Raw genomic sequence first — 27769 nt, forward strand, 5'->3', positions numbered from 1 at the left:
GAGCCAAAAACTGCATACTGTATTCGACCCAATAAGTGCTCCCATCCCTGCAAGCGCTCATCGTTCTTTTTGAGGCCTCAAAATCTGACCTTGTATTAAAAACAGACTGAACATATGAAAACCATTGGTTTCTGTGTTCAATTTCTTTTGCAAATTGATTTGTTGCTTATATGACTTTGTGCATTAATTTAATGAAACTTTGTTTTATCAAGCGCCCCCCCCCCCTACCTTTTTTCAATTTTTTAAGCAGCCTGGGTGCTTATTAGGTCGAATATGGTACATCATCAAACAATTCAAAACAAAATCTAACCAGATTTATCAGATTTTTATTCTGAAGAACAAACAATAAAGAAAAGTGTAACTTAATCATTTTTTATTAGATTAAGGCAATATTCATTCAAGGATGTTGATATATAATAAATAGAAGATAATCCCGCTCCTCTTTCACACTCACATATAGTCATCATACAGCTCAGTTGTGAAATATAAGAAAGTTCTTTTCTACTCGCATCTGTTTCCCTTCTTTTTAAACCAAAACAGCTGTATCAATACAATTTGAAACCTTTCGACATTTATACTCACCCATATATTGTCATCGTCGGAGACCCACAGATGAATACACAATGCTACGCTACAGTGATATGTGATATGTACATATATAGTGAATTGAAGTGCAGTCAACCATGGGTCTCCGTCGATGCATATCATATATTGTAGACAAACTTATTTTTTGTGTGTTTTGTAGAAAATTAGAAATTGTGGTCAAGTATTGTCGGAAAAAGTTAAAGGTACATGTATACTAGAGACTTTAATCAATTTGAAAAGGATGAATTTGTTTTGAAAATTAGAAATACTGTAAGTCACTCTAAAATGGTTGATATCCATTATGGTATCTCCATATCGTAATAAAAGCACTATTTTTAAATCATGCGGAAAGCACAGCTATTCAAATAAACACCATACGCTAATTATATGCTTCACACACTTTTCATACAAAGATTCTCTCCGCAGTATTTATATAAACTGACCAATCACCAGACGCTGTCTAGCCATGCTACATGCTCACACAAGCATATTGTAGCCATACATTGTTGGGAGAAAATATTCTGACAAAATATAAAACCAAATGCTACACCAGAGCAATTTGATTGACTGCTGGAGAACTGTCAATGTCTGTTGTGTTAGGTTTTCAGAAAGATGACTGTATATGTATTTCAAATGGTTAATGCTCAGAAAGTATGTTTAAGTTCGTGAATTGGAAGAAATTTCATTACCAGTAAGTGGATCGATCTGTATAACAAATATCATTTTTGTCTGTTTTCGTCTTTTTGCATATTTAAGAGTTCTCTGCCCTTGCAGGTAAGTTTTGACTGTGATGTCATGTGTTTGAGAGCGTAATATCATAATTTTTTAAGGAGAACAATGTGAACATCACTCACAAAACTATGATGTCACAAAACTGATACCCTTCTGGAAAGGAGTTAAGTCTGTAACATGCAAAGACAGAATACAACAGAATTCATCACGATCAGTCACTCTACTTGTATTCTTATTCTTTACTCGGACGACGCCAGACAAAGACTATCGTAACAGGTCACCATGACCTATGGTCAGGTGACCTAAAAATGCAGCTCCAACTAATGTTGATGTCAATGAACAAATCATGATCAATTTTCTCATTTGAAATGTTAGGATTTGATCCTACTGTTAGATTCTGTGTCTGTGTGTTAAATGATAATCCTTCTGTTTTAGGATTCTGTGTCTGATGATGAACATATTATAACACAGATCACTATATCCAATGGGTGTTAAAGCTCAGTCCCCGAATATCACTTCCTCCCCTTCTTACGTAGTGCTTGACCTGATCCAGAAAACGCCTCAAATCCTTTTCCATCTTTATCCTAGAAAAAAAGACGAATCATTTGTTTCTTACATTTCTTAATGAATATGTTTCTCATGAGTGAACATCCAATAGAGTGTGTACACTGTAGATCAGATAGGCAACAATGATCAGTAAGCGTTCTTATTTTGGCTCTCCCCTATTTTAGTGATAGTTTTATTTTTAGCGCTTTTTGCGATGTCTTTGAAACGCCAATGCATACACAGTGTTTGGTTTTGTAAGAGGGTGTTTGCAGTATAGAACCATCGAATTGCGCTCATTTAAATCTGCACTAACAAATCACAATTTACAGTTTTTCGCATTTGCACTAATATTTGACCACACTAAAATAAGTACATCTACAATATAACTGTACTTTAGTGTTGGGAATCGGTTGTAAAATGGTAATCGATCATTGGTTTAGGACAATTTACTAATTATCGATTTTATAATCGGATACTATTTATAGAAAGCTCTCCTGTATTTATATATTTCACCTTTTAGTTTTTCTGAAGAATTTTAGAAAGATATCCACTGAACCAACAGTGTGAAGAACTCTTTTTTTAAAATTCAAATTCTTTGAGTATCTATGATGTTTAAAATATTTTGATATGTGGTTTTGCACTGATATATAACATAATAAAGGTTCAGAACAGTATAAGATAAGCATGAGTTATCTCCCATTTTAATAATCGATTATTTAACCTTTCATAATCGATAGTCTTTGGAAAAATCATAATCGATCGATCATCGATTAAAATCGAGAATCGGTCCAACACTACTGCACTTTTCATATTTAATATGGGTAGAAGAACATAATTCAATTTATTAGTTTACTGAAATGCAAATTTTGTAATAGCTACACAGGAGCAAAAATTATACATAAGTCCTATAACAGCCAGGGTCATGTAAGGACAGCCTCCCATGTATGCGGTGTGTAGCGTGTGTGTAGCGTATGTGTAGTGCGAGGTGTGCTTTTGGGAGACTGTGGTATGTTCGTGTTGTGTCTTCTTGTATAGTGGAACTCTTGCCCTTTTTATAGTGCTATATCACTGAAGCATGCGGTCGAAGACACCAAGCAACATACACATTGTTGTATGTTAAATACAGTAATTCAAACTTACATCATCCCCATTTGTCTGTATTTGTCGTTGTGTTCGGATGAATGTGATAGTGCCCTTCTTGTAGTTGTAGTTTGGAATTCCCCTAAAAGTGTAACAAAGATAAGCCATCAGAATTATCAAAACTTAAACTTACTTACTTAATTTATTGATTTTCAGATAGCAAAACTGTTTACGTCAAAATAATCTGTTCAACCATTTGTTCAAAATGAAAAGTTGTCATATACATTTTCAAACATCCTAATAATAGCAAGTGTTATTTAATAATTTGCCAGGATTAGGAGATGGATGAAATCCAGAGTCCTCCGAGATAAACCAGTGACCTATATTGTACTGACCTTTTAGGAGGGCCTGTAGGTGTGATCTGGTTGTCCGTTTCCATGCCCTTCTTCTTCCCGTCCAATCTGTTACCAGAACCACTGAACGCCTGCGACAACCATTCAAGAGTTAACCATACATTATTTTGAAAATATATTTACTTCATTTTGAAAAGACAAGCAAAGTCAACTGTACATTGTTTTGAAAATATATCTTACTTCATTTTGAAAAGACCAAGTAAACTGTTACATCATTTTGAAAAGACTGTTACATCATTTTGAAAAGACAAAAAAAATTAACAGTACATCATTTTGAAAATATATCTCTTACTCTTTTGAAAAGACAAACAAATTCATTTTTTTTTTAGTAAGTTAGGTTTAAATAATTTCTTGCATTGAACAGTGGAACACACTGTTATTTTTTTGTTCAACAAAAGATTGAAGTGAGTTTTTTTTTAACTTCGATCCAACATTGGAGCAAATTCTTGTGCATGAACCATTTTGGTGGATCTGTTGATGTCCAAACTTACCCTAAATGCATTGTCCATACAGTCTGCTACATCCATAGCATTCTGCAATAAATCAATAAATGTCATAGTATTTCACCAATTATTTCTGAAACACCACCTGTACAAATAAAATCAGTACACCTTCAGGCAAAATTATAATGAAGAAATCTGTAAAGAAATTGTTTGACTTTCAAAAACATTAGCTTTGACACATGAATTTTTTTACTGACCGGTATAGAAAAATTCTCTTTAAAAATTTGTAATTGATTGAATTGCTTCCCTTTGAAGTAAGAGCAACACCTAGGCCGTTTTCGATTATACGGTTTGACTGGCTGGACCTAGTTGTTCGTTTATTAATTAAAGACGGACCTGGTGATTCTATATTGTTTTTAGACGAACCTTGACAAAGCTCTCACAGGCCTGTATCAAAAACTGCAGGTCCGTCAGGATACGGTACTTGAAATAATGACTTTAACCAACGGTTGAACTAGTTGTTCCGAATAAACGAAAACGGCCCTATATACTACTAATTACAGTTTACATGGAAAGTAAACTCACATCCGTTTCTAAGTCTTCCTCCTCCTGTTTCTTCATTGGTACTGGCTCTTTGTAGCCTACAGGTGGGGCGAAGTCAACCTGTCAAAACGGATAATTATTTAATTGAACAATTTAACTGTCAGCAAAAATAATAAACACGAAATCAGGGATCAAATCTGCTTTGTAAAAGACAACTTTTATCAAAGAGGTTCATCTTCTGGATGTTTTTGTTCACTTACATTCATATCACATTCAATAATAGACACTGCCTTGTCCGGTCTCGTCTCCAATACCAGCATCTCATACTCCTGTGGAAATAAGAACAAAGAACGTTTTATATATACACACAACACGGAGAAAAATAACAGTACTACTTACCAATATGAAGACAGAATACAATGAATTGATAGAATATTTATAAATGTGGATTTCAATCTGACTGAAGTCATCAAAAGCAAACTCAATCAGCTAGAACGAATATATGTATGCATTTACATATTATTTTTGTCCAAAACAAACATAACTACCATTCTTAATATCTACCGTACCGCTCACAAGACGTCAAATTCACAATTTGTGGACTTGCCGTATAAATTCCTTTCAGAAAGACCTTCATATGTATTATGTAAAAAAATAATGCCTCGATGAGAATTTGATATTTTATGTGGTTCAGTTTTATTGCCTAGTAGGTAAGCGATATCAAACAAGTACGATAACAAGAGATCCCAGAGGGATCTTGGCGCCCACCAAAGAATGATCTATGTCTGACAATGGAAAGAGGGATCTTTTCCCTGCTTTTCAAACTTTTTCAAACACACGACATATAAAATTTGAGACAGATCGCTATAGTACTTTCTAAGAAATAGTGGTAACAAACTTCAACAATGAAATCTAAGATGGCGGCCGGTTGGCTATCTTGTTTACCGATCAGTCCCGAAAGGCATTATGCATCAGTCCTAAAAGGTACTATGCACAACTATGGTACAAGGGGAACCTACACATAAAATTTGAGAGAGATCCCTTCAGTACTTTCTGAGAAATAGCGGTAACAAACTTAAACAATCAAAATCCAAGATGGCCGTCGGTCGGCCATCTTGTTTACCGATCGGTCACAAATAACAATATGCACAACTAGGGTCCTTGGGGAACCTTCATATGAAATTTGTGAACGATACCTTTAGTACTTTTTGAGAAATAGCGGTAACAATCTTTAACTATCAAAATCCAAGATGGCCGCCTGTTGGCCATCTTGTTGAACGATCAGTCCCAAAATGCAATATGCACAACTAGGGCCCTAGGAGAACCTATATACGAAATTTGAGAAAGACCCCTTCAGTACTTTTTGAGTAATAGCTGTAACAAACTTTAACTATCAAAATCCAAGATGGCCACCTGTCGGCCATCTTGTTCACCGATCGGTCCTAAAATGCAATATGCACAACTAGGGTCCTAGGGGAACCTGTATATGAAATTTGAGAAAGATCCCTTCAGCGCTTTTTGAGAAATTGCGGTAACAAACTTTAACTATCAAAATCCAAGATGGCCGCCTGTCGGCCATCTTGTTGCCCGATCGGTCCCAAAATGCAATATGCACAACTAGGGCCCTAGAAGAACCTATATATGAAGTTTGAGAAAGATCCCTTAAGTACTTTTTGAGTAATAGCGGTAACAAACTTTAACTATCAAAATCCAAGATGGCTGCCTGTCGGCCATCTTGTTGACCGATCAGTCCCAAAATGCAATATGCACAACTAGGGCTCTAGGGGAATCTATATATGAAATTTGAGAAAGATCCCTTCAGTACTTTTTGAGAAATAGCAGTAACTAACTTTAACTATCACAAGAGATCCCAGAGGGATCTTGGCGCCCACCAAAGAATGATCTATGTCTGACAACAGAAAGAGGGATCTTTTCCCTGCTTTTCAAACTTTTACTACATACTATATATGAACTTTGAGAAAGATCCTTTCAGTACTTTCTGAGATATGTAGCAGTAACAAACTTCAATTATCAAAATTCAAGATGGCTACCTGTCGATCATCTTGCTGACCGATCTGTCCCAAAATGCAATATGCACAACTAGGGTCGTAGGGGAACCTACATATGAAATTTGAGAAAGATTCCTTCAGTACTTTCTGGGAAATAGTGTTAACAAACTTTAACTATCAAAATCCAAGATGGCCGCCGGTCGGCTATCTTGTTGACCAATCACTCCCAAAATGCAATATGCACAACTAGGGTTCAAGGGGAACATGCATATGAAATTTGAGAGAGATCCCTTCAGTACTTTCTGAAAAATAGCGGTAACAAACTTTAACTATCAAAATCCAAGATGGCCGTCAGTCCGTCGGCCATCTTGTTGACTGATTGGTCCCAAAATGCAATATGCACAACTAGGGCCCTAGGGGAACCTATATATGAAATTTGAGAAAGATCCCTTCAGTACTTTCTGGGAAATAGCGGTAACAAACTTTAACTATCAAAATCCAAGATGGCCGCCGGTCGGCCATCATTGTTGACCGATTGGTCCTAAAATGCAATATGCACAACTAGGGCCCTAGGAGAACCAACATATTATATTTGAGAAAGATCCCTTAAGTACTTTCTGAGAAATAGCGGTAACAAACTTTAACTATCAAAATCCAAGATGGCCGCCAGTCGGCCATCTTGTTGAGCGATTGGTCCCAAAATGCAATATGCACAACTAGGGCCCTAGGAGAACCAACATATGAAATTTGAGAAAGATCCCTTCAAAACTTTCTGAGAAATAGCAGTAACAAACTTTAACTATCAAAATCCAAGATGGCAGCCAGTCGGCCATCTTGTTGACCGATTGGTCCCAAAATGCAATATGCACAACTAGGGCCCTAGGGGAACCTACATGTGAAATTTGAGAAAGATCCCTTAAGTACTTTCTGAGAAATAGCGGTAACAAACTTTAACTATCAAAATCCAAGATGGCCGCCAGTCGGCCATCTTGTTGACCGATTGGTCCCAAAATGTAATATGCACAACTAGGGCCCTTGGGGAACCTACATGTGAAATTTGAGAAAGATCCCTTTAAAACTTTCTGAGAAATAGCGGTAACAAACTTTAACTATCAAAATCCAAGATGGCCGCCAGTCGGCCATCTTGTTGACCGATTGGTCCCAAAATGCAATATGCACAACTAGGGCCCTAGGAGAACCAACATATGAAATTTGAGAAAGATCCCTTCAAAACTTTCTGAGAAATAGCGGTAACAAACTTTAACTATCAAAATCCAAGATGGCCGCCAGTCGGCCATCTTGTTGACCGATTGGTCCCAAAATGCAATATGCACAACTAGGGCCCTAGGAGAACCAACATATGAAATTTGAGAAAGATCCCTTCAAAACTTTCTGAGAAATAGCGGTAACAAACTTTAACTATCAAAATCCAAGATGGCCGCCAGTCGGCCATCTTGTTGACCGATTGGTCCCAAAATGCAATATGCACAACTAGGGCCCTAGGGGAACCTACATGTGAAATTTGAGAAAGATCCCTTTAAAACTTTCTGAGAAATAGCGGTAACAAACTTTAACTATCAAAATCCAAGATGGCCGCCAGTCGGCCATCTTGTTGACCGATTGGTCCCAAAATGCAATATGCACAACTAGGGCCCTTGGGGAACCTACATGTGAAATTTGAGAAAGATCCCTTCTGTACTTTCTGAGAAATAGCGGTAACAAGAATTGTTAACGGACGGACGGACGGACGGACGGAAGGACGGACGGACGGACGACGGACCACGGACGAAAGGCGATTTGAATAGCCCACCATCTGATGATGGTGGGCTAAAAATGCAAACAAACGTTTTATAATGGTTTGCATAATCATTACTTTGCTCCATTAGCAGTAATAGGCACCAATTGTAGCTCTAAAGACGACACCATTTTCTGTCAAAAAGTCTTTTGAGCTACAATACTGCAGCTATCAATGCTGATTGATTGATTGATTGACACCTCTGGAATTGTACTAGCTTAGAAGTATAGAAATGTTTCTTATTAGGTTTGCAGTTTTTGAGAAGCATGATGGTAGCTGTCTTCGAATTGAATGAAGAAGTATAATATATCCTCATCAATTTTTCATATATACTGTATGGCCGGATATATTTGGTTTTCATAAGGGGAGATAACTCTGTATTATGCAAAGACAGAATATGGCCACAAATACTTACCCTTTCGTTATATTTGATGGAGATGATATCGTCTGTTGATAAGCAGGCAAAACTTCTAAGCATATTCTCTAAGCTGAAGGTCAAATTTAAGGATAAATATTGTATCTTGTTAGTATTAATACATTTCATTATGCGCGTTCTAAAATTTGGCAAAATTTGATTTTCTAAATATGACGATGTTTATGCATGAAAACATCCCAGATAAAGATCGAGAGGTAGACCAGTATTCAAAATGAACTGGCTATACAGTATATTGAATTATTTTGACAGCAACAAGTAAAGGATACACAGCTTTTGGATTGGTAATGTCGAGGAAATCCACGCTTTGTGGCTGGAACCGGGCAAATGTGGCCACTTTGAGGGATACATTTTCTACAGTCACCATATCTCCCTCATTCAGTAGTAGATTCTTCATCATCTATTATAACAAAATAAGAGATAGTACATTAATACAAAGCCTAAATAAGAAATAATCATTACTGTCTAGAAATTTGAAGGTACAAATGTTGTACTACAGGTCACCATAACATGACCGCTGATGGGATTTTGTCAGAAACATATCTGGCCCCGATTTCTCGAAACAAACTTAAGTCCAAAACTGACTTAAGTCTAAAGTTTTCATATAAGTTACATAAGGAGAAAAATTTAAGTTTTGACTTAAGTCTGCACTTTTGTTTCGAGAAATCGGAGCCTTGAGTGAGGATATCAAAAAGTATCTGAATTTTTGTAATCAATTTTAATCAGATTGCTGAACTAATCATTTCTGAATGCTTGGCTCTTAGTGAACTCTGCTCACTCATAAATTCACTTAAAATGCTGTCCCTATGAAGGTACTAGGTACAGAAGACTCCACATAATCGAATAACGGTTACCGGGGTATTTGAATATTTTGGTTATTTGTATAAAATTCTGTGGTCCCAATTTTTTCCTTCTTTATCTTTGTTTTTCAACTCAGTGTATTTGAATAGACTTTTACATCAATTTACAACTTCGAAAATAATTACTTGTTGTTCGTTTTAAAGATGCTCCACCGCCGACACATTGTATTTTTTCATTATCAAAAGGAGGATCAGGCGGTTTAGTATTTTTCTTTAGTTACAAAAAATACTTACTTTACACCATTACCACCATTGAAAAGCTTGAGCTTCTAATTTTATTTCGAGTTAAAAATATGAAAAATAATTAATTGCATCCCGAAAAAATTCTGTGGCACTATATCCTATATGGAATGAATTACTGATTGCACATGCACCAAAGGCAAAAAAATAAAAAATATATTATTTTCTGTGTTAATTAAACATACATATACACGATTGAACACCAATTATTGTTTAAATAATTAATAACATTTATGCTTTGTCGGCGGTGGAGCATCTTTAAGTGTAAATAATTTACCTATTTATCAAGTAAACGTAACAATATCTATTTGCCTGTTCACATGTATGTGGGGGGTCAAACGGAGGTGCAAAATGCCATCTCTACCTATTCGAATACTCTGGTTATTTGAATAGTTTCTTCTGGAAAATGACTTATTGAAATAAGCGGAATCCTCTGTACAACACTTTTATATCTAGCAGGAATTTTATTTCCCCTTCTTGAATATTATTTTCACAACATCTATATCAAGATTACCCAGTATGGTATGAAGATCCTGCCTTCATCAGCTACAAACTCCAACACACCACAATGTGTCTCTCGGGCTTTCCCCTTGTTGCTGAGTTTGAACAACATTGGGTACTGTATATGTAGACGGGCTAGGATTGAAGAGGTCAAACAGTTAAATATGATTATTAATGTAAAATCATAACCCTCAACATCATCGAAAACTATGATTTAATGAAATAATTGGTCACAAGCAATAAGGCGGTGACTGCAATGTTTTAATTGTGGGTTTTAAATGATAAGTAGAAAAGTAGAAATTCTTGAATTAAAACAATGTTTCTGTTTCTTTTTGATCAAGAAAATAGTTGTTCAGATTCTCATTAATTTGTTTTTTTTTCAAATTATGTCAAAATTTTGATAATGTACACAACATTTAAATTTCATGTTAATGTAGAGAAGGAAAGTTTACTGAAAAGTTATTTTTTTTTTATTCCTAATCAATTCTCTACTGTGTACTTACTTAATTTATCTAAAGCAGAGGGGGGCATCATAACTGAAATAACAAAACACAATCAATAAGCTAAGGATAATTAAATTTAATATATATAAATATCTAAACTATTATCAACAGAACCAAAATCATTTGTCTAAACCTCTTAATTAAGTAGAACACTTTGGTCTTCCACGTAAATCATGAATGTCTGTCTTAGATTTGAATACAGAAAAAATTAAACAGTCAGACTGGCGTTCTCTCATAGTCATACACATATATAGCTATTAATGTTGAAAATCAGTTTATAAAAACTTACATATAATCATGCTGCTGTGTACTTTCTAGTGTTGTATAATCGGCTAAAAATGATAATCGATCATCGGTTGGAATCGGAAGACTCATCCGATCCGATAATCGCACAAAATGATCGGTTCAATTTTCTATTCAAATTGCCTATAATCTAGGCCTTTATATTAAAAGCTTGTTTTGCCCTCTCTGTTATGAGCAGTGGATAGAATGTTGAAAACAAAAATTTCTGGCCTTTTTTTGACTGTATTTGGTGAAAATTATTGACATGGAGGAATGTTAGGGAGTTTTCAGTGTATTTTAGGTTTTTAATAGAAAAATATTTGATTCCCAATGAGTTTAATTTTTTTTCCGATGATCGATTATGACATTTTCAATCGATCATCGGATCGGTTGAGGGTCATCTAGCTAGTTAATCGATTATTGCCGATCATCAATACAACACTAGTACTTTCAATGATTTATTTGATATAAGAGGTAAAGGCCAGAGCTAGCGGTGAAATCTAAGATATCTTTTACACTTGACAACTGTTGACCAGAGGTTTAGGGCTATATGTGTAAAGAAAACACATTTTCCATTCAGCAACCGTTAATAAGAGATACATCTGTAGATGGCTAGTGGTGGAATGAATGTATGACAAATATTTCCCTTGGACAAACAATAATAAAAGTCTAGTCAGAGCTTGCTGAACACTGTTCCCAGCTCGTTCATATATTCAAAGCTTGCAGAAGAATGTCAGACAACTCATTCCCTATAGCTATAGCTTTCACAGCGGCACAATTGATGCTTGTTGATATTTGGTTCTGTGCATGTCACGCTTGTTATTTTTGTTCCCTCACTTTCAGTTTTCAAATTTTCTTTGGATAACTTGAATTGAGAGAATTTGTGTTATCATGTAGGTTTGCGGTCTTACAGTTATGTAACAGGAGAGGAGAAAAATGTAGCGGACAGATAGGGATTTGAACCCGAGTCCCTCCGAACACTAGCCGAGTGTTTTACCGACTGAGCTACCTGGTCACTGATGATCGACCCAGTCCGATCCCGCTACACTCCTCCCTCCTTTCTCGAAGTCTTCGCACTCGAAGACATACGAGACCCTTCCAAACACCACCACCGTGGGTTATTTAGTTGGGCACCAATTCTGTAACAGGAGAGAAGAAAATGTAGCGGCCAGATTGGGATTTGAACCTGAGTCCCTCCAAACACTAGCCAAGTGCTCTACCGACCGAGCTACCTGGTCATCGATGATTGACCCAGTCCAATATCCTGCTACTCATGCTACTTACTTTTGCCTCCTCTCTCTACATCATCACGATCACCCATCATCGACACTGAATAGCATCGATATGTCTCCTTGAATTTGCTCCCCATGTCAAACTGTCCTCTCCCAAAACGAAACTGTGAATATAATGTGATTTTAAAATAAAATCTGCAAGTAATTTATATAAATTGTTCAACTATAATTTAACAATTGTAAAGCTTCTCTAAGATCTCTTTGATATTTGTAGATATTCTTTATATTTCAACGATGAATAAACATGTCATCAATTTCCTTTAGTGGTAAAAAGTAAATTACCTGGAAATTTTCAATTCTAACACCCGAAGTGTATACAGATCAATAACTTAAACTGAACAACACAGTCCAACAACAGATCTTGATTTACAAGGAGATTTCCTGGGGATGAAAGAGTAGTTCCATCATGTTTAAAAATACCAACCATTGTAATTTATTCTTGTGATGGTCTCACGTAGCTGTTTATTTCTAGAAGTGACTCAAATCAGACGTGTTCGGTCGACAATGTGCGATGACAGGCAAGAACAGAAACCGGATGTATATAAAATGAAAATAAAAGCACGCGTGCGCACAAACATTTGTACTTCCGGTGAAAAACCCCGCCATAAACAAATGTGAAAATGTTTGTGAAAGACTTTAGGAAGGGTTTTTATGATGTCGTTCAAAACCACGTGAGTATCCACGTGAGTATCTCAACAACATAGTACATCATTTCCATAACACTGTTTTTGTTACATGAATTAAACTCCCATTTATTTGTTTCCTTCATATGTTTTATAGTTGAGATTTTTATTCATTTTGTTCATTTATTTTACAGAGAGTGCTTGTTCTTGTCGCCTTTGATGTTGATGCCTTGTGTGCATGCAAAATCCTTCAGGTAATTTTAGAACAGGAAAAAATATACATGATTCATTCCTGTCGAGTGTCCTGACCAGAATAAAACCTAGTGTAACAGCCAATGTTTCTCCCGCTAGCTATATGGCTGAAAGTTTCACTAAGAAATTCCCCCTGGCCTTGTTAGCTTTTTCTCTGGGAAAACTGATTTTGCCCCCGGGGATGGAGCTGAGTGACAGAGACCATATATTGAACACAACGAAAGTTCAAACAACACTGACCCGCAATTTTTACATGAAAATCAACACCCATAGTTAGCTTCATTAAATAATTTGAGACTGACAAAAATAAAAAAAAATGGCCTGTGTATTAGTATTGTCATCACATCTTCAATCATGCAAGTATTCAGATTAGAAAATGGAAATAACAGAAATTAAATTACTGGATAAAGTGAATCAAAATAAGAATTTTCTGAATTGTAACTCAGTTTTATTTAGTAGCTGTTCTAAAATATTGATTACAAGTTTTTGTTTTCGTTTCAGTGCCTGTTCCAGAGTGACCAGATTCTGTACACCATAGTGCCTGTGTCAGGACGAGAAGAATTGGAGCGAGCCTATGTGGAGAATTCGGAAGGGGTAAATATGTGATAGAGACACCACTTTATAAAGATCGATTTTATTGGTAGTCAGTTCAATAATAGTGTTAACATGTCTTATAAAAAAGGTTTCCTAACTTTGAATAAGGAAATCATATTTGAACTCAAAACTTCATTAGTAATTGGGTCCATAGTGCTGTGTATCAAAGATGGGGACATACAGTCAAACCTGTCTATATTAACGACCACTGAAACATAAAAGAGACAGAAAAAAAGCTTAAGGTACCTATAGCAGTTGATGATATGAAGAAGTGCCATGAGGCCAAGGGTCAATTTTCAAATGATTGGTCCCTAAGTGCATGAAAATTTTATTGTTATTTATTTGGCATAATAATGATTCACAGGTAAACTGTTTATCAATAATTAAGAAATCATGGTTTTCCTGAACACTGCAGCAAGACCAAAAATGTTGACATTATATTAGTTTCCTAGCTAATTTTACGTAAGACGTTATTTACACTATTTCACTGTTGATACAATAGTTTTGATTGTTTGTAGATCAAACATGTGTTGATGATCAACTGTGGTGGAACTATAGATGTAGTTGAGACGTTACAACCCGAGGATTGTGTCCGATTCTATATTTGTGACAGGTAAAACTAGCCATCAAGTTTGTTTACATGACGCCTTTATCAGGCTTTATTTTCAACTTTTCTGTCCCTTGATGATTTATTAGACGGATATAATTTTTTAAATCATCACTGTCATAGGTTTGAGGGATCTCTTCAAAAATCTTACTTCATACCAAGTAGCAAAACAAAGTCCCCTCCCGACGTGCGGGGCGCTTATAAGGTGATGGGCGTTACGGCAAATACAGTAAATCATTTTCATACTTAGACTGACATTTTTAAACAGACTTTTATGGATCAAAATTAATATTGGATAATTCTTGATTCTTTTTCCCCTCTCAGTCACCGACCGATAGATATTCACAATATCTACAATGCTGTTCAAGTCAAACTGTTGATGAAGGAAGATGAGTTTGATGACCTGCCTGAATACGACCAAGTTTTCAGAGATGAGGTATATATGTATCTGTTAATATTGACATCAACATTTGACTTCAATCTCAAATTGATAAATTAAAGACCCTACTTGATTTAACTTATTCTCCCCTGGAAACGCATTTGAACTCTTCCATGTCATGGATTAAACTGCAGCCTGTTTGGATAAGTTTACTATATATATATATTATGATTTTACATGACCAAGGGGAGATAAATCTCTATTTTGCTAATACGTTCTGATTTATATTGGTAAAGTTCACTCCTTATGTTCTAGATATTATCTCATTCACCCCTAAAAATTTATAATGGACTGGTCAAGTCTTTGATTTAGAAGAGTTTAAATGTGTCATCAGGGAAGAATGAGTTAAAGGTAATATCTGATGTTATTGATATTTTTTTTGCATGAATAATTTTCATATATAGTTATACTAGTAATGAAAAAAAACCCAATTTTGATGAACAAACAAGTACTCTTGAATTACATTTTATAATTTAGTCTGATGACGAGTCGGGCAATGAGAGCGATGATTCAGAGGCTTCAGGGAAGAGGAAAAGGTTTGATGATACCTACTTAGAAAAGAAACGACAGAAACGAATTTGGAATGAGGAAAGGTAATCAAGATGTAATCCTAACGATATTGGCTAGAGTTCAGTCTTAGGTATTTTGTTATTGTAAATTGTTGGACAATGTTTAATACAATTTGAGTAGTCTCAAACTGAAGCTATATAACAGGATTGACTTTGATATATTGGAAATATATATATATTGTATGTAACTTTACAGTTAAAGTTCTAATTTCTGTACACTCGTTTACACATGCAATAATGATAGAATTTCTGGCTAATTGCAGACATTTTCAGTTTCGAAATTACAATGTCATTAATCTGGTATTGAATTCTTTGGGTTTCAGGTCCAAGCTGTTATTTGAATATTCTCAGTTTTCTACATATGGAACTGCAGTAAGTATGCTGTTATAATGAAACTTTTAAGTCTGATTACTAATTAAAATATTTTTTATTTATTTACAAACTAAATCCCATATAAAGATTCGTTAGAGTTCTCATAACACATCACATCTGAATGAAATAGTATTATTATAGTAGACCAACTCTCTTTCGCGACTGCTAAATGTTGCAATTTCCGTTTCAAATATATTTATGGAGATTAAGTTTCGCGGATTTAAAGTTGGATGGAAATATCTTTTAATTTAATTGTGCAAGAATTGTGGAAGATGACAAAATTCATGAAGATAAACTTCCGCAGATTTACCATGATTGCGAAATTCTGGCTATCGGTAGAACTTAAATTTAAAAATATAACCCAAGTTTTATACATAACCTGTAGTCTCTTGTGAAAATTTTATAGTGTCTTTGGTAATAAATATGGGCTTGAATTGATGTTAAAATTTCAAAAAGTGAATTGTGGCTTCATGATTAATGCATAATAAATATTCATTCAAAAATAGAAATATAACTGTGAAATGTGTATGTTTTAGGCAGCCTTGCTTATCTTTGAATTAGCCTGGAAAATGTCGAAAGACACAAATGACCTATTATGGTAAGTGAATAGGACCAAGACATATATTGTTACCCCTGTCGTCATGTCCTTTCCCTTCTGTGGTTTGATATCTGGAAAGGGCAGTTATGGTTCTGATGAAATTTTACTTCTAACATGTGTACCTATATTTCACCATTAACAGTTAAAACCACATCTTTTCAGTACTGACTACACAACATAAAATTGCTTCTCTAAAAAAAATGTGAAAGTAATATTTGTATTAATTTTGTATCAACCTCATATGTTGCTAATTTTAGTTTTGTATCCTACTTTCTAAGTTAACATCACAGATGTGCAAAATACTAAAGGTGGACAGTATATGTTGTTATTGGGCAAATGATGATATAAAATATGTATGAGATTAATAAGCAAAATAATAAAAACTTGATTTTAGTTTGTGTCTAACAGCTTTTTCACAGTGTTTAATTTCACAATTTACAGTGAAAAAGATCTATCGAACTTATTGAGACTTTTTCACAAATTATGTTGATCTGCGAAATATGCAAAGAAAAAAATAAGAAAAAACCCAGCTCCTGTAAGACTTCTGATTTCTGCTATTATAAGATTAAGTTTTCTGTTGATATGAAAGTTTTGATATTGTACATCTGATTCCCCTGAATGTTTCAAGGTTATCCATCCTGGGAGTGACAGACCAGTATATCCTCTAATGGTATTGTAACATTTACATCTGATTCTCCTAAATGTTTGTAGGTTATCCATCCTGGGAGTGACAGACCAGTATATCCACTACAAGACTCCGAGGGATAAGTACATAGATGACGTCATGGCTTTACAGTCCCATGTATCGCGCCACAATCACAGGTGAGCTCATAAAAGGCAAAAAGATGCATCAGGCCCCAGCATCATGAAATAGTCTGAGATCTAAATTTTTGCTTAGCCAATCACAAATTATGTACTTTGATAACTTTTTGTAATGTCATCTGTAATTGGTCTAAATTTGAGACTGTTTTAGACTTAAGACTGTTTCATGATTTTGGAGTCTGATCTTAATATTCGAGCCTTGCAAATATTCTGAAACATTTCAAAAACATAAAAAAAAAAAATTCCTATGGGCCTGGTTCTAAGGAGGACTGTCATCATTAGATCTCAAGTTTTAGTCTTTAAATAGAATAATGTTCGTGTACAGGAAATGATTTAAGTTAGGTAAAAATTGATAATAATGTCATCAACAAAAAAAATGAAAAACAGCTACAAAAAACCTGTGATAAACTTTTGTCCATTTTCAAGAAAGAACTGTAACAGTCATAATATTCTATCTGTATAAATTTGGGAAATACTGTGTGAAAAGAAAGAATAAAATGATATTTAAAAAAAAAAAAAAAAGGAAAAAAATCCTCGACCTAACTACTTCATCATAGATTTATGTAGAATGTTTAATATCTATTTGTGGGAGAGAAAAAAAATAGCCCCCTCATGGCTTTATGTAAACCATGGTGTTGTCTGTATTTGTAGAGACGACGAGGACAACATTCTGTCTGTAAATTGCCTGAAGATTTCATTTGATGAAGAGCTCCAGCTACCACTGTATCGGCACTGGTCGCTGTTTGAGAGTATCAGTCACTCCACAAATATGGCCTGCAAGTTCAAAGTCTGGACCCTAAAGGGACAGAAGCGACTACATGAATTCCTGGCAGAAATGGGGTAAGTTACGAGATATACCTTAAAATGAGAAAAAAACTAGTAAAGCTTCTCTGAACTTGACTTTACCATGGATTGCACTGTAAGGGCAGAAGTAGAGCAGCGGTACAGGTTAATGTTGCAAAGAAACCCACTGGTCTTTACAGTTGTGTACTTTTATAATATGTTAAGTGGGTAAAACATATGCCAATACATGAAAAATGAACAAGGAGATAACTCTTTAGTCCGTGCCTGGTGACTGCTCCAAGGTGGAGAGCATGTGGCTTGACATCTTGATCACTCCGCCATCGTGGCCCGTGTATGTCTTTAAAGCTCTTAAACGGCTGTAAAACAAACTAAAACAAACCTAACTTTATGTTTAATGTTTTTAGGATGCCACTCACACAGTGTAAACAGAAGTTTGCTGCCATGGATTCCAGTATGAGAAACAACGTTAAAACACTGATCCAGGAACATATGGCAAAATACGGGTAAATCTGGATTGCAGATACAATTTCTACATCTAGTGTTAGATGTACCTATCTTGTTTTGATGCATTTCCAGCATAAATTTAGCACTAAAATCACATTTTTTTTTTGTAAAGGTATTTTTGCAGTAACATCTAAATGCATGCACTTGTATGTGGTGCATAGTATTGGTACCAAAATTCTGTTTTGTTAGTAGTCGGAGCTATGTCTTTTATCCTGACACTAAACTTGATTTTGTATACAGAAGTAAGTTTGAACTTGACATAAACTTTATAGTAACATAACTTCCTATCGTTTTCCTGACAGGCTGGTCCCCCAAGATGTTGTGTTTCCGTCATTCTTTGCTCAGTATGGCTACAAAAACAAGCTGTGTGCTTCGGACGTTGTCCTGGGTTGTGTAGCAACTCTAGAATCTATTGTAAGTATTACTGATATACAGTGATTACAGGAAACCACTGGATGTTTCTCCCATCGTTCACTGATTGGTCATCTAATTCATGTGGCATAACTGTGGCGTGCATTGTCGATGACATCATCAATATTGAGGCACAGTCGACAGATCCATCAATATTGAGGCACAGTCGACAGATCCCAAAATTCTCTGATTTGTCACTTGTTTTTTTAACCAATTTACAGAGATTTCTCTGTCAACCCATATGGTAGGGCAGAATCAACATGCTAACGTTGTAAACCTGAAGTTTTGGCAAAACGATTGATTATGTGACTGAATGAATTCCTCTAGCGCAAATTCTGTAATATGCATAAATGATTACGCCATTAATAATGATGTACATTCAACAGACCCATGTTATATATTCTTTATATCATTCTGTGCTTTATAAAATAAACTGTTGGATGATTTATTCGCAGTGCATCATCATAATTATTTACTTGTTCAAATTGTGTCTTTTTCAAAAGGTAACCAAAACTCAAAATAATTGTTTCATTTGATTTTCTTCAGGAGAAGGGAAAGAGCGCTAACGACCATTTCCTCAATGCACTGGATGTGTTACAGAGGTAAGGAGCCATGTGTATTCCTCTGAATCTTCATATTTGTCAATCAATGGCTGATATCTATATATGAAAGGGAACCTTGTGATGAAATTTTGTTACTTCTTGTTCTGAGCTGTATGTGTGCAATTCCTATTACTTGAGCTGTTTTTATGGTGGAAATCTTCAATTTTTCTCAAGTTTTTTTTTGTTTTTGTTGCAAATATACCAGGATTTTTATCAAGTTAAGACCAAAATGATTGGGTGAAATTTTTCAACTATGACCTGATTTTGGTATTGATCATTCCCAACAGTCACAATTATGTTATCAATTTAGTAAAATATGCTTAAGAATTTGTTGTATAATATTTCTTTACAATCGAAGTGACATATTGATTACACCAATGATTGATATCATACTAATTACTTGTAGGGGAAATGTGAACGCTTTGGAGAAGTCGCTGGTTTGTGCTAAAACACAGTTACAGGCCTTAGTTACACAGGTTCGGACATTCCTGGACATGCATCAGGTGATCTCGGCGGGACCCTTCCTCTACGCCTTCATACAGGAAGTATGTTATGACCACCCTCACAATCAAATATACCATATATACAAGTTACATGGACATTCTATAATAATTGCTGTGATCGTAATAAGGGAAATCATATAATATTTATGTCTGATCATGATTGCAAACATGTTTACTTCTCTGAAAGGATGAACTTTATTCTTAAATAATTGACATTTTACAAAATTAGGTCACTGTGACCTTTTTTTGACACTAAGTTATATTTTACAAAACATTAAAATTTTAACACAAAAATTACATTATAATTTATAAAAAATAATTCAAATTTATAATTTGGTTCGAACAAAACGGGACAAAACAGAAAATTGCCCCTCATGTTTAACCCCCCATAACCCACAAGGGACTCCGACCTGACCTTAAAAATATGTCATATTATGATGTCCTAACCCCCGGGTATCTGTAAACAAAAAAATAATGCTTATCTCTCATGGCCACCAGAGGGTCCGAAGCTTGATCCTTCTGTGGTGTTATTTCAATAACACTAGGATTTCTTATCATATTTTATCTTATCATTGTCATAAATATAAGTATGCTTAATAACACTAATATGATGTGACATCAGAAAATCATCTGTAGACTAATAGAATCACTTTAACATCTCAACCTGGCCCCGATTTCTCGAAACTTAAGTTCAGAATTAAGTCAAAACTCAAGTTTTTCTCCTTATGTAACTTATATGAGAATTTATGACTTAAGTCAGTTTTTGACTTAAGTTTGTTTCGAGAAATCAGAGCCTGATGGATAAGATTATGAAAACATGAGGCTTCCTGAGTATTTGATAGCTGAAGAATTTTGCCACAAGGATTGAGATCCCCCTTTGGTCTGTTAAGTGGACAGAAATATCTTGACTCCAGTGTAAGATTTTGGCTGGCCGACACACATGACAAATCTGTAAGATTCTATTTATCAAATCATCTTTTTTCTGCAGGGAACAGCTGATGTGAAGTATTTCTCCTCACCCCAGTGTTTGATGAGGCTTGCTAGATTTACACAGGAGGCTCACTGTTCTGTGGTAAGGAAGTCGCATGTTGTTCTCTAATTTTGTAGGATGGTTCGAATTCCCCATCAAAATGTGTCGTGTAACTTTTGGCTAACCGGATTTCAGATGTCTTCTCAGTGGCATCTTGGAGTTAACAAGGATGAAAAGATGAAACAAGGATAAAAAGATAAGAATTTTGTATGGAGTATTGTTCTCTAATTTAGTAGGATGATTCTCTATGCCATATAGGTCTGCATGTCACATTTTGAGCTACAGTATTTGACCCAATAAGCGCCCAGGGCGCTCAAACAATTGAAGCAGATTAAGGGACGCTAGATTGACAGAAATTTGGAATAGCCTTTCATAATGTTATTCCATAAATCAATTTGCCAAAAAAAAACAAATTAGGAAATAAACTAACACAATTTTCATATTTTCAATCTGCATTTGATTCAAAGTAAGTGAAATTGAAGCCTAAAGGAGGGGGGGGGGGGGGGGGCTTATAGGGATGGTGTCACTTATTGGGTCAAAATTGGTAAGTGGTTTTAAAATGACTGCTGAGCTGCTATCTTTGATTTTAACCATAACAACAAAAAAAATAGTTTCATACCTAACAACTCCACCGTAGTTCTATCTCTTATAGAACTGACAAAATCTTACTGCCACTATATATATTCCATAATGTTGAAACTCTTTTGTACATTTCTAGAGTCGTAACAAGCGTGCCCAGTCCATGCCCCTCGTACTAGGCGCACCACTAGACAGTGAACAGGGAACAACACTAGTGATAGGTATCCCACCTCTACAACTGGACGATGAGAGGAAGAAGTGAGTATACACGCAACCATTAGAATGAAAAAATATTTTTGGCAACTAAAAAAAAAAAAGACAAAGTGATTTACTTTGAGTTAAAAATCCTCTGCAAAAATGAAGTATTTTTGCAATCAATACATTCCCACAAGGGAGATAAATCTCTTTTAGACCTGGTTAAAATAACACAAAACTTTAAAAAAAAAACCATATGACTTAAATATTACATATCTGATGTTTACAATTTTTCGTTTGCAGCTTTTTCGGAAAAGCGTTTGAACAGGCTGCCGTGGGTTCGAATGCTCGTACTTTACTGGACAGTTTTGACACCTTTGGTGAGTCACCAAAAAACTAGCTATCCATTGGGTGTAATGATGTATGCTAAAAGTATATGTCACATTGGTATACAAAGAACAATGCGTATATTTACATTTTGTCATGTGGATAAAATATTGTTGATTCAGATATAATCATTTGTACGTTTGGACACTTTTAGAGTCAATATAAATGAAAAAAATGAACAGCCAAGGACCTGAGACTAATTGGGATTTCAGTGATGACAGGTCAAGGTCATAATTAGCTGGTGAAGGTCAGCAGGGCAATTAAATTAGCAATATTGTAAACCAATTAATTTTCATGATGAGTTAATTTTAGTATTTTTATGTCCAACAACATTTTAAAGGGACAATTCACTCAGGCTAATTCTTTTACAGAACCAAGAAGCAAAATATGGCATAAATGTATTGTTCTACATTTCTTATGAAACATATTACATAAAATATTGACAAATTCCACGTCATTGTTTAGTATTTTAATCTATACCGTTTTAATTATAAATCGTTGATCAATACGATTCAGCAGGTAAAATATGTTCGCTGTATCTATATCCGAGCCAACGTCACGCACGTGTAACAAATGAACTACATAACCAATGAGGAGGTGATAAAATGATTTTTTTAGACGAGCCAATTCACCTAATAAGCTAAACACACTATTGTCAGAGCGATTTGAGCAGTTCTAGACAAAAGTAGCATTACTCTACGAGCATGGGACAGGGTTCGGCATACAAGAAGTTTGACCACAATGTGTAATGGCGGACAGCGAGCGAGTTTGAACACTCCACACGCATTTCACCACCATGGGCTTTTCTGGCATATTACAGTAAAAGCAACTGATCTAATTTCCATTAGAACTGTTTTTTTTCGATATATGTACAAATTTTAATGTTCTTTTAGCCTGCATTGCCCCTTTAACAGTGATTTAATTACCGTATTAGATCCAATAAGCTCCCATATCCCTATTAGTGTCCCTCCCCCTTTTGATTCCTCAATTTCAGTTGCCCGGGTGTAAATCAAGACTAAAACTCTCAAAACTGTATAGGTGCACACTTTGTTTTTTGCAATAATTTCATCTTAGTAAGCATCTTTTCATTTTTTCAATTTTCTAAATTTCCTGGGCGCTTATTTGGTCAAATACGGTATTGTATTTGATGTTTATTTCTTTTTACTGTGATTTATTTTCTAAATCGCCCACAAAATACGCCAAAATAAATCGTACATTAACATAAATTGGTTTTCAGTACTCGGATTGCTCTACTTAATTTTGCTGAAGTTATATATGTGCCCTGCTGGTCCACACAAACTACAGTTTATATAAAGCTTTAATTTAAGATTTTGATGTGATGTCAATATTTGTGTATCTGAGGCATCAATTTCTGATTTTTTCTATTTTAGTGGTGGAAATGAAAACTGAAGATAAAAGTAAGTTCTTTGATGCCCTGATCAGTTTACTTCAGTGAGGATTTGTGATAGAACAAGACTTGGAACGATGGTAATCCAGTGACCCAGTAACCCAGTGACCCAGGAACCCAATGTCCCAGTCACCTAGTAACCCAGGAACCCAAAACTGGTCTGAAAGAAAGGCAATTGTCATCGGTATCAACAGTAATTCATACCTGTAGGATTGCTTCCTAGAACAAGCCTAATGGATGTGTTTTCCTTGTTGGAGACTGATCTTGAGCATAAGCCTCAAAAGTCAAATCTATCGTCAGTAATCCTAATCCCTAAACAGGTCTGGATTACACAGTTACTTTACTTGATGATTCAGAACTTGTCTGAATAAACTGAACAGCCTGAATGAGGAGTTTTGGTGACACTGAACTGAATAAAAGGACCATTTGTCAGTATTCAAACATGAAATGGTCTGAAATACCAGGTTAAGTTGACTCTCGATTTGTCACCTATAACCTGTCTGAATTTAGTGAACAGCCTGAATAAGTTTAAAGGAGGTGTTGGTTGGTGACATTGAAATAGTCTCAATGAAGGGTCTGAAATATCGCGTTCAGCTGACCTTTGGTTTGTGACCATTGACTTGTCTGAATTGTACTGTGCAGCTATATGAGACGAATTAACACAGTACATGTAACATATGAGTCTCATTTTGTGGGACATCTGTGACTACAATTTGATACTGCCCAGAATCTTGAAATAATGAAAGGATGTTGAATATCAAGATTTCAGATGGACCATCGTCATATTTCAAATATAAAGTCAAAATGCTCCATGTAGGTGAAACTTTTTAAATTATATTTTAATGTTCTTAACATACAATTGGTGACATTGCAAAGATGAGTCTGGTATTTGGTATCATTCTCACTTGAAAACAGACTATCATTCTCTTGCTCGTTTTCTAAAATTACATTAAGATAATTGATACTATATGCATATATTGAGTAAGTGTTTTCCATAATCTATTATTGAAACTTTTTTGAAATATGTGACCAAGTGCTTGGAATGAAGTGTATAAGTTACAATTTTACTTTTTGTTCAAATTACCATATAGTCATTATTTTTACGGGTCAAAATTTTGTGATTTAGAGCAAAAACTAGACCAATTTAATTTTATGGAAATAAGTGAATGCAATTTTCGCGATTTGGCTTCAAAGTTATAGGTAATTCAACCAATTCTTAATATTACACTGATCAAAGTTTTGTGATTATGTCGATGATCCACGAAATCATGAAAATATTATCGTGAAAATACACGACCATACGGTAACAATTAATGTGTATGAGTTTCATAGTATGTTGTACAGTTTTTGTAAATAGTGTATATGGAATGTTATTTACTGTAAATATATTCACATTTTTAAAGAGTTATGAAATGTTCTTGCGATATTTGAACTATAGAAGTTTTAGGTCATATACATTTATGATCATATCCAACCAGAATTCCATGGAAATGGATATGATGTTTTCACAACAGTTTAAAACATTGCAAAGAATATTTCCCATTTTCAATCAAATTCGTTTATATACTGTCTATTAATCTATAGTGCAATGCAGTGGAAATATGATTAGTGATAGGATGGTCTTCATCCATGCTTAAATCTGACAAGGATGTTTTCAAAACGCTGTGCATGAATCATTCAATACGTTTGTTTCAAGATACCAAAATGATGTGGGTGAAGTACCATTACCGTGGATAATTCCCACCTTCCCGAGATTGTTGAATCACAAAAATTATATCAAAATATGATGTCAGAATCACTGAAATGTAGGACTAATCAATAATAAATTATGCTTCACCCACATTGTTTTGGTACCGATACCGCAAAATTGATGTATTCTGTAGAATTCTTGTCTTATTTCGATATCAGTACATGTAATTATATATAAATAATGCGAAATAATTTTTTTGTTTTAGTGCTGGTTATATGGAATTGTAATGTCTCAATTGTCTGATTGAATGTAATTTTGTAAATATTATTATAACTTATTAATCTGTCTATCAATTTATGAAACATGTTCTCTTTTCCTTCTTCTCTATCAATCGCTTCTCTTTTTTCACATACTGATATCCTTTATCACAGCTGGTATCCTTTTAACTCAGTCACCCCTGAAGACACACTTGAACTCTTCTAAACCTAAAGCTGGAACAGTTCATTATAGAATTTTAGGGGTGAATGAGTTAATTTACCAATTATAATTTGTTGTAATTGAAACAAGATATTGGGATTTGTATATATACCAAATCAATATTGTGTTATTCTGTGTTTTTGTATGACAGATTTGTCTGCCCTTGGTTATTGTACCGTATAGCTGGTCATTTTTGAGGGGTTAATATTTTAGCAATTTTGAGGTACATAGGTGTAGTTGCAAAAATTTCACCCGTAAAATGATAAGTAATTTGATGAATTATACATACTCGGATAGCTATATTGTGAAATTTCAATTTTCTTGTTTTGAATCAACATAATTAAAAAATTTTACATGCAAAAATAAATGACTATATGCATATGGTAGGTGTAGAGTGTAACGCCATATTCTGTATTTGCATATTACAGTTATCTGCCCTTGCAGGTAGGTATTGATTGGTACGCCACGTGTTTGTGAGCACAACGTCATACGTTTCAGAGAAAACAACGCGAATTGCGCTGAAAATAATGACATAAAAATTGATACCTACCGGCAAGCGAGCTACACTCTGTGATATGCAAAGACGGAATATTTTGTAGAAAAAAACACAAACTAAAAATGTCAGAATCAATACCTACTCTGAAGGGCAGATAACTCTGTAATATACAAATATGTATTATAATGAGAGTAAATCGTGATGAAGCATGGTATATACTTTGTAAAAGTATAATCTGCATCATTTTGAAAACATGTCTTTATAAATACATTGTATATCGATTGTATCCCATGATTGTCATGGTAAATGGAAAAAATAATGGTACCAAGCCAAATGGTTGTCTTAACAACTCAAAGGCTTGCTTATTTTTAAGATGGATTTAATGTTAAAACATGATTAAGTGCTAATTAACAAAGTTTGAAATTTTGTTGGTGTCTAGTTAATTAAGTGTATATTTGATCACATATTTCTGAAGTTTGTGATTTTTCCCTTATCAAGATAACACTGTACGTAGCATTAATTTGTCGATGAAATTGTCTGCATTTACATTAGAAATTAATAAGTAATTCTTGGGACATTCAAGTGTCAGATTGAGAGTTGTTGAATGTAATTAGTAAGAACACTATCTCTTAGAATGCTTTCCCCCAGCAAATTGGTAAGAATACTATCTCTTATATTTAGTAATGCTTTCCCCCAGCCTACTCACATGGCCACTCAATGTTTTGAAACATTAAGAATAAGATTAACTTACCTCAACCCATCAAATTTTCTGTAACTTATTGTCTTTCAACACAGACAATTCAGGAGAAGACAGATCGTTCACTGAAAATGAACTCACAGAAAAAAATGAAGTGATTTCATGGTACATTAATGATGGTGTCATTTGAAATTTTACTTCAAATGTATTAATTCAAGAGTGAAATATGCTTTATCAAATAAAAAATATTAATGATTTGATATCTTGAGTCCTTTGATTTATGATAATTGCTAAGGGTATGTAATTTTGAGACAACATGGAACATAAAATGAAAACTAACTGTAAAAAATTAACTCATTCAACCCTGAAATTTCATAATGGACTGGTCTAATATTTGATTTAGGAGAGTCTAAATGTTTTCAGGGGTGAATGTTTTAATTTTGTTTTCATTTTGTGTTCCATGTAGCAAACTGATCATGGTCAATTAAGGATCTTTCAGGTTGATGTCCTGCAGAAAAAGAGTTACCAGAGAAAAAAATACTGCCTTCCAGTTGCTTGAAACCATGTCTTGTTATTTCAAAACCACCAAGCGGAGAAATAATACAGTTGTAGAATGTCTGGACATTTTCAACCCACCATTATCAGATCGTGGACTGTTCAAATCACCTGTCATCCATGGATTGTCAGTCTGTAAACAATTCTTGTTACTACTATGGAAGAGATCTGTCTCAAACTCCCCTTGGGTTCTAGTTATACATATCGCATTTTGGACAGATCTGTCAAAGACAAGATGGCTGACAGGCAACCATCTTGGATTTCTGAATGGTAAAATGTCACCAAAATGAAAACTGAG

The 27769-nt window shown here is 34.7% G+C and overlaps 2 protein-coding genes across 3 annotated transcripts; one reads left to right on the forward strand and one right to left on the reverse strand.

Annotated features, from left to right (window-relative positions):
- Positions 1–356: 356 nt before the first annotated feature.
- On the reverse strand, positions 357–12805 carry LOC138331226 (ubiquitin recognition factor in ER-associated degradation protein 1-like). 2 transcript variants are annotated; one of them, XM_069278712.1, is made up of 12 exons: positions 12682–12805; positions 12250–12361; positions 10684–10716; positions 10194–10315; positions 8849–8979; positions 8562–8634; positions 4603–4671; positions 4385–4462; positions 3848–3889; positions 3339–3427; positions 3004–3085; positions 357–1901 (listed from the first exon to the last, which is right to left on the reverse strand). In XM_069278712.1, exons 1-12 carry the CDS (start codon positions 12682–12684, stop codon positions 1830–1832), a joined length of 906 nt encoding a protein of 301 aa, XP_069134813.1. In that variant the 5' UTR covers positions 12685–12805; the 3' UTR covers positions 357–1829. The 2 variants fall into 2 exon arrangements, with proteins under 2 accessions (XP_069134813.1, XP_069134814.1); XM_069278713.1 differs by lacking the exon at positions 12682–12805 and adding an exon at positions 12540–12675.
- On the forward strand, positions 12787–27176 carry LOC138331224 (cell division control protein 45 homolog). Its single transcript, XM_069278711.1, has 18 exons — positions 12787–12928; positions 13075–13134; positions 13634–13726; positions 14245–14339; positions 14658–14769; positions 15250–15365; positions 15665–15713; positions 16250–16311; positions 17023–17133; positions 17785–17973; positions 18342–18440; positions 18744–18855; positions 19399–19454; positions 19861–19999; positions 20946–21029; positions 21706–21824; positions 22065–22141; positions 23540–27176. Exons 1-18 carry the CDS (start codon positions 12878–12880, stop codon positions 23602–23604), a joined length of 1689 nt encoding a protein of 562 aa, XP_069134812.1. The 5' UTR covers positions 12787–12877; the 3' UTR covers positions 23605–27176.
- Positions 27177–27769: the final 593 nt, after the last annotated feature.

The sequence above is a fragment of the Argopecten irradians genome, chromosome 9 (genome assembly GCF_041381155.1).
Source record: "Argopecten irradians isolate NY chromosome 9, Ai_NY, whole genome shotgun sequence".
NCBI lineage: Eukaryota > Metazoa > Mollusca > Bivalvia > Pectinida > Pectinidae > Argopecten > Argopecten irradians.

Bases quoted from the DNA above. Each gene is read 5' to 3' on its own strand.
- LOC138331226 (XM_069278712.1), bottom strand. The intron at 8,635-8,848 runs GTATCCTTTACT...TTTGACCTTCAG, and splicing joins ATTACCAATCCAAAAGCTGT to CTTAGAGAATATGCTTAGAA. The intron at 1,902-3,003 runs GTAAGTTTGAAT...CTTTTTTTCTAG, and splicing joins TACAGACAAATGGGGATGAT to GATAAAGATGGAAAAGGATT.
- LOC138331224 (XM_069278711.1), top strand. From the start codon at position 12,878: ATGTTTGTGAAAGACTTTAGGAAGGGTTTTTATGATGTCGTTCAAAAC. The intron at 15,366-15,664 runs GTAATCAAGATG...TTTGGGTTTCAG, and splicing joins CGAATTTGGAATGAGGAAAG to GTCCAAGCTGTTATTTGAAT. The intron at 17,134-17,784 runs GTGAGCTCATAA...CTGTATTTGTAG, and splicing joins GTATCGCGCCACAATCACAG to AGACGACGAGGACAACATTC.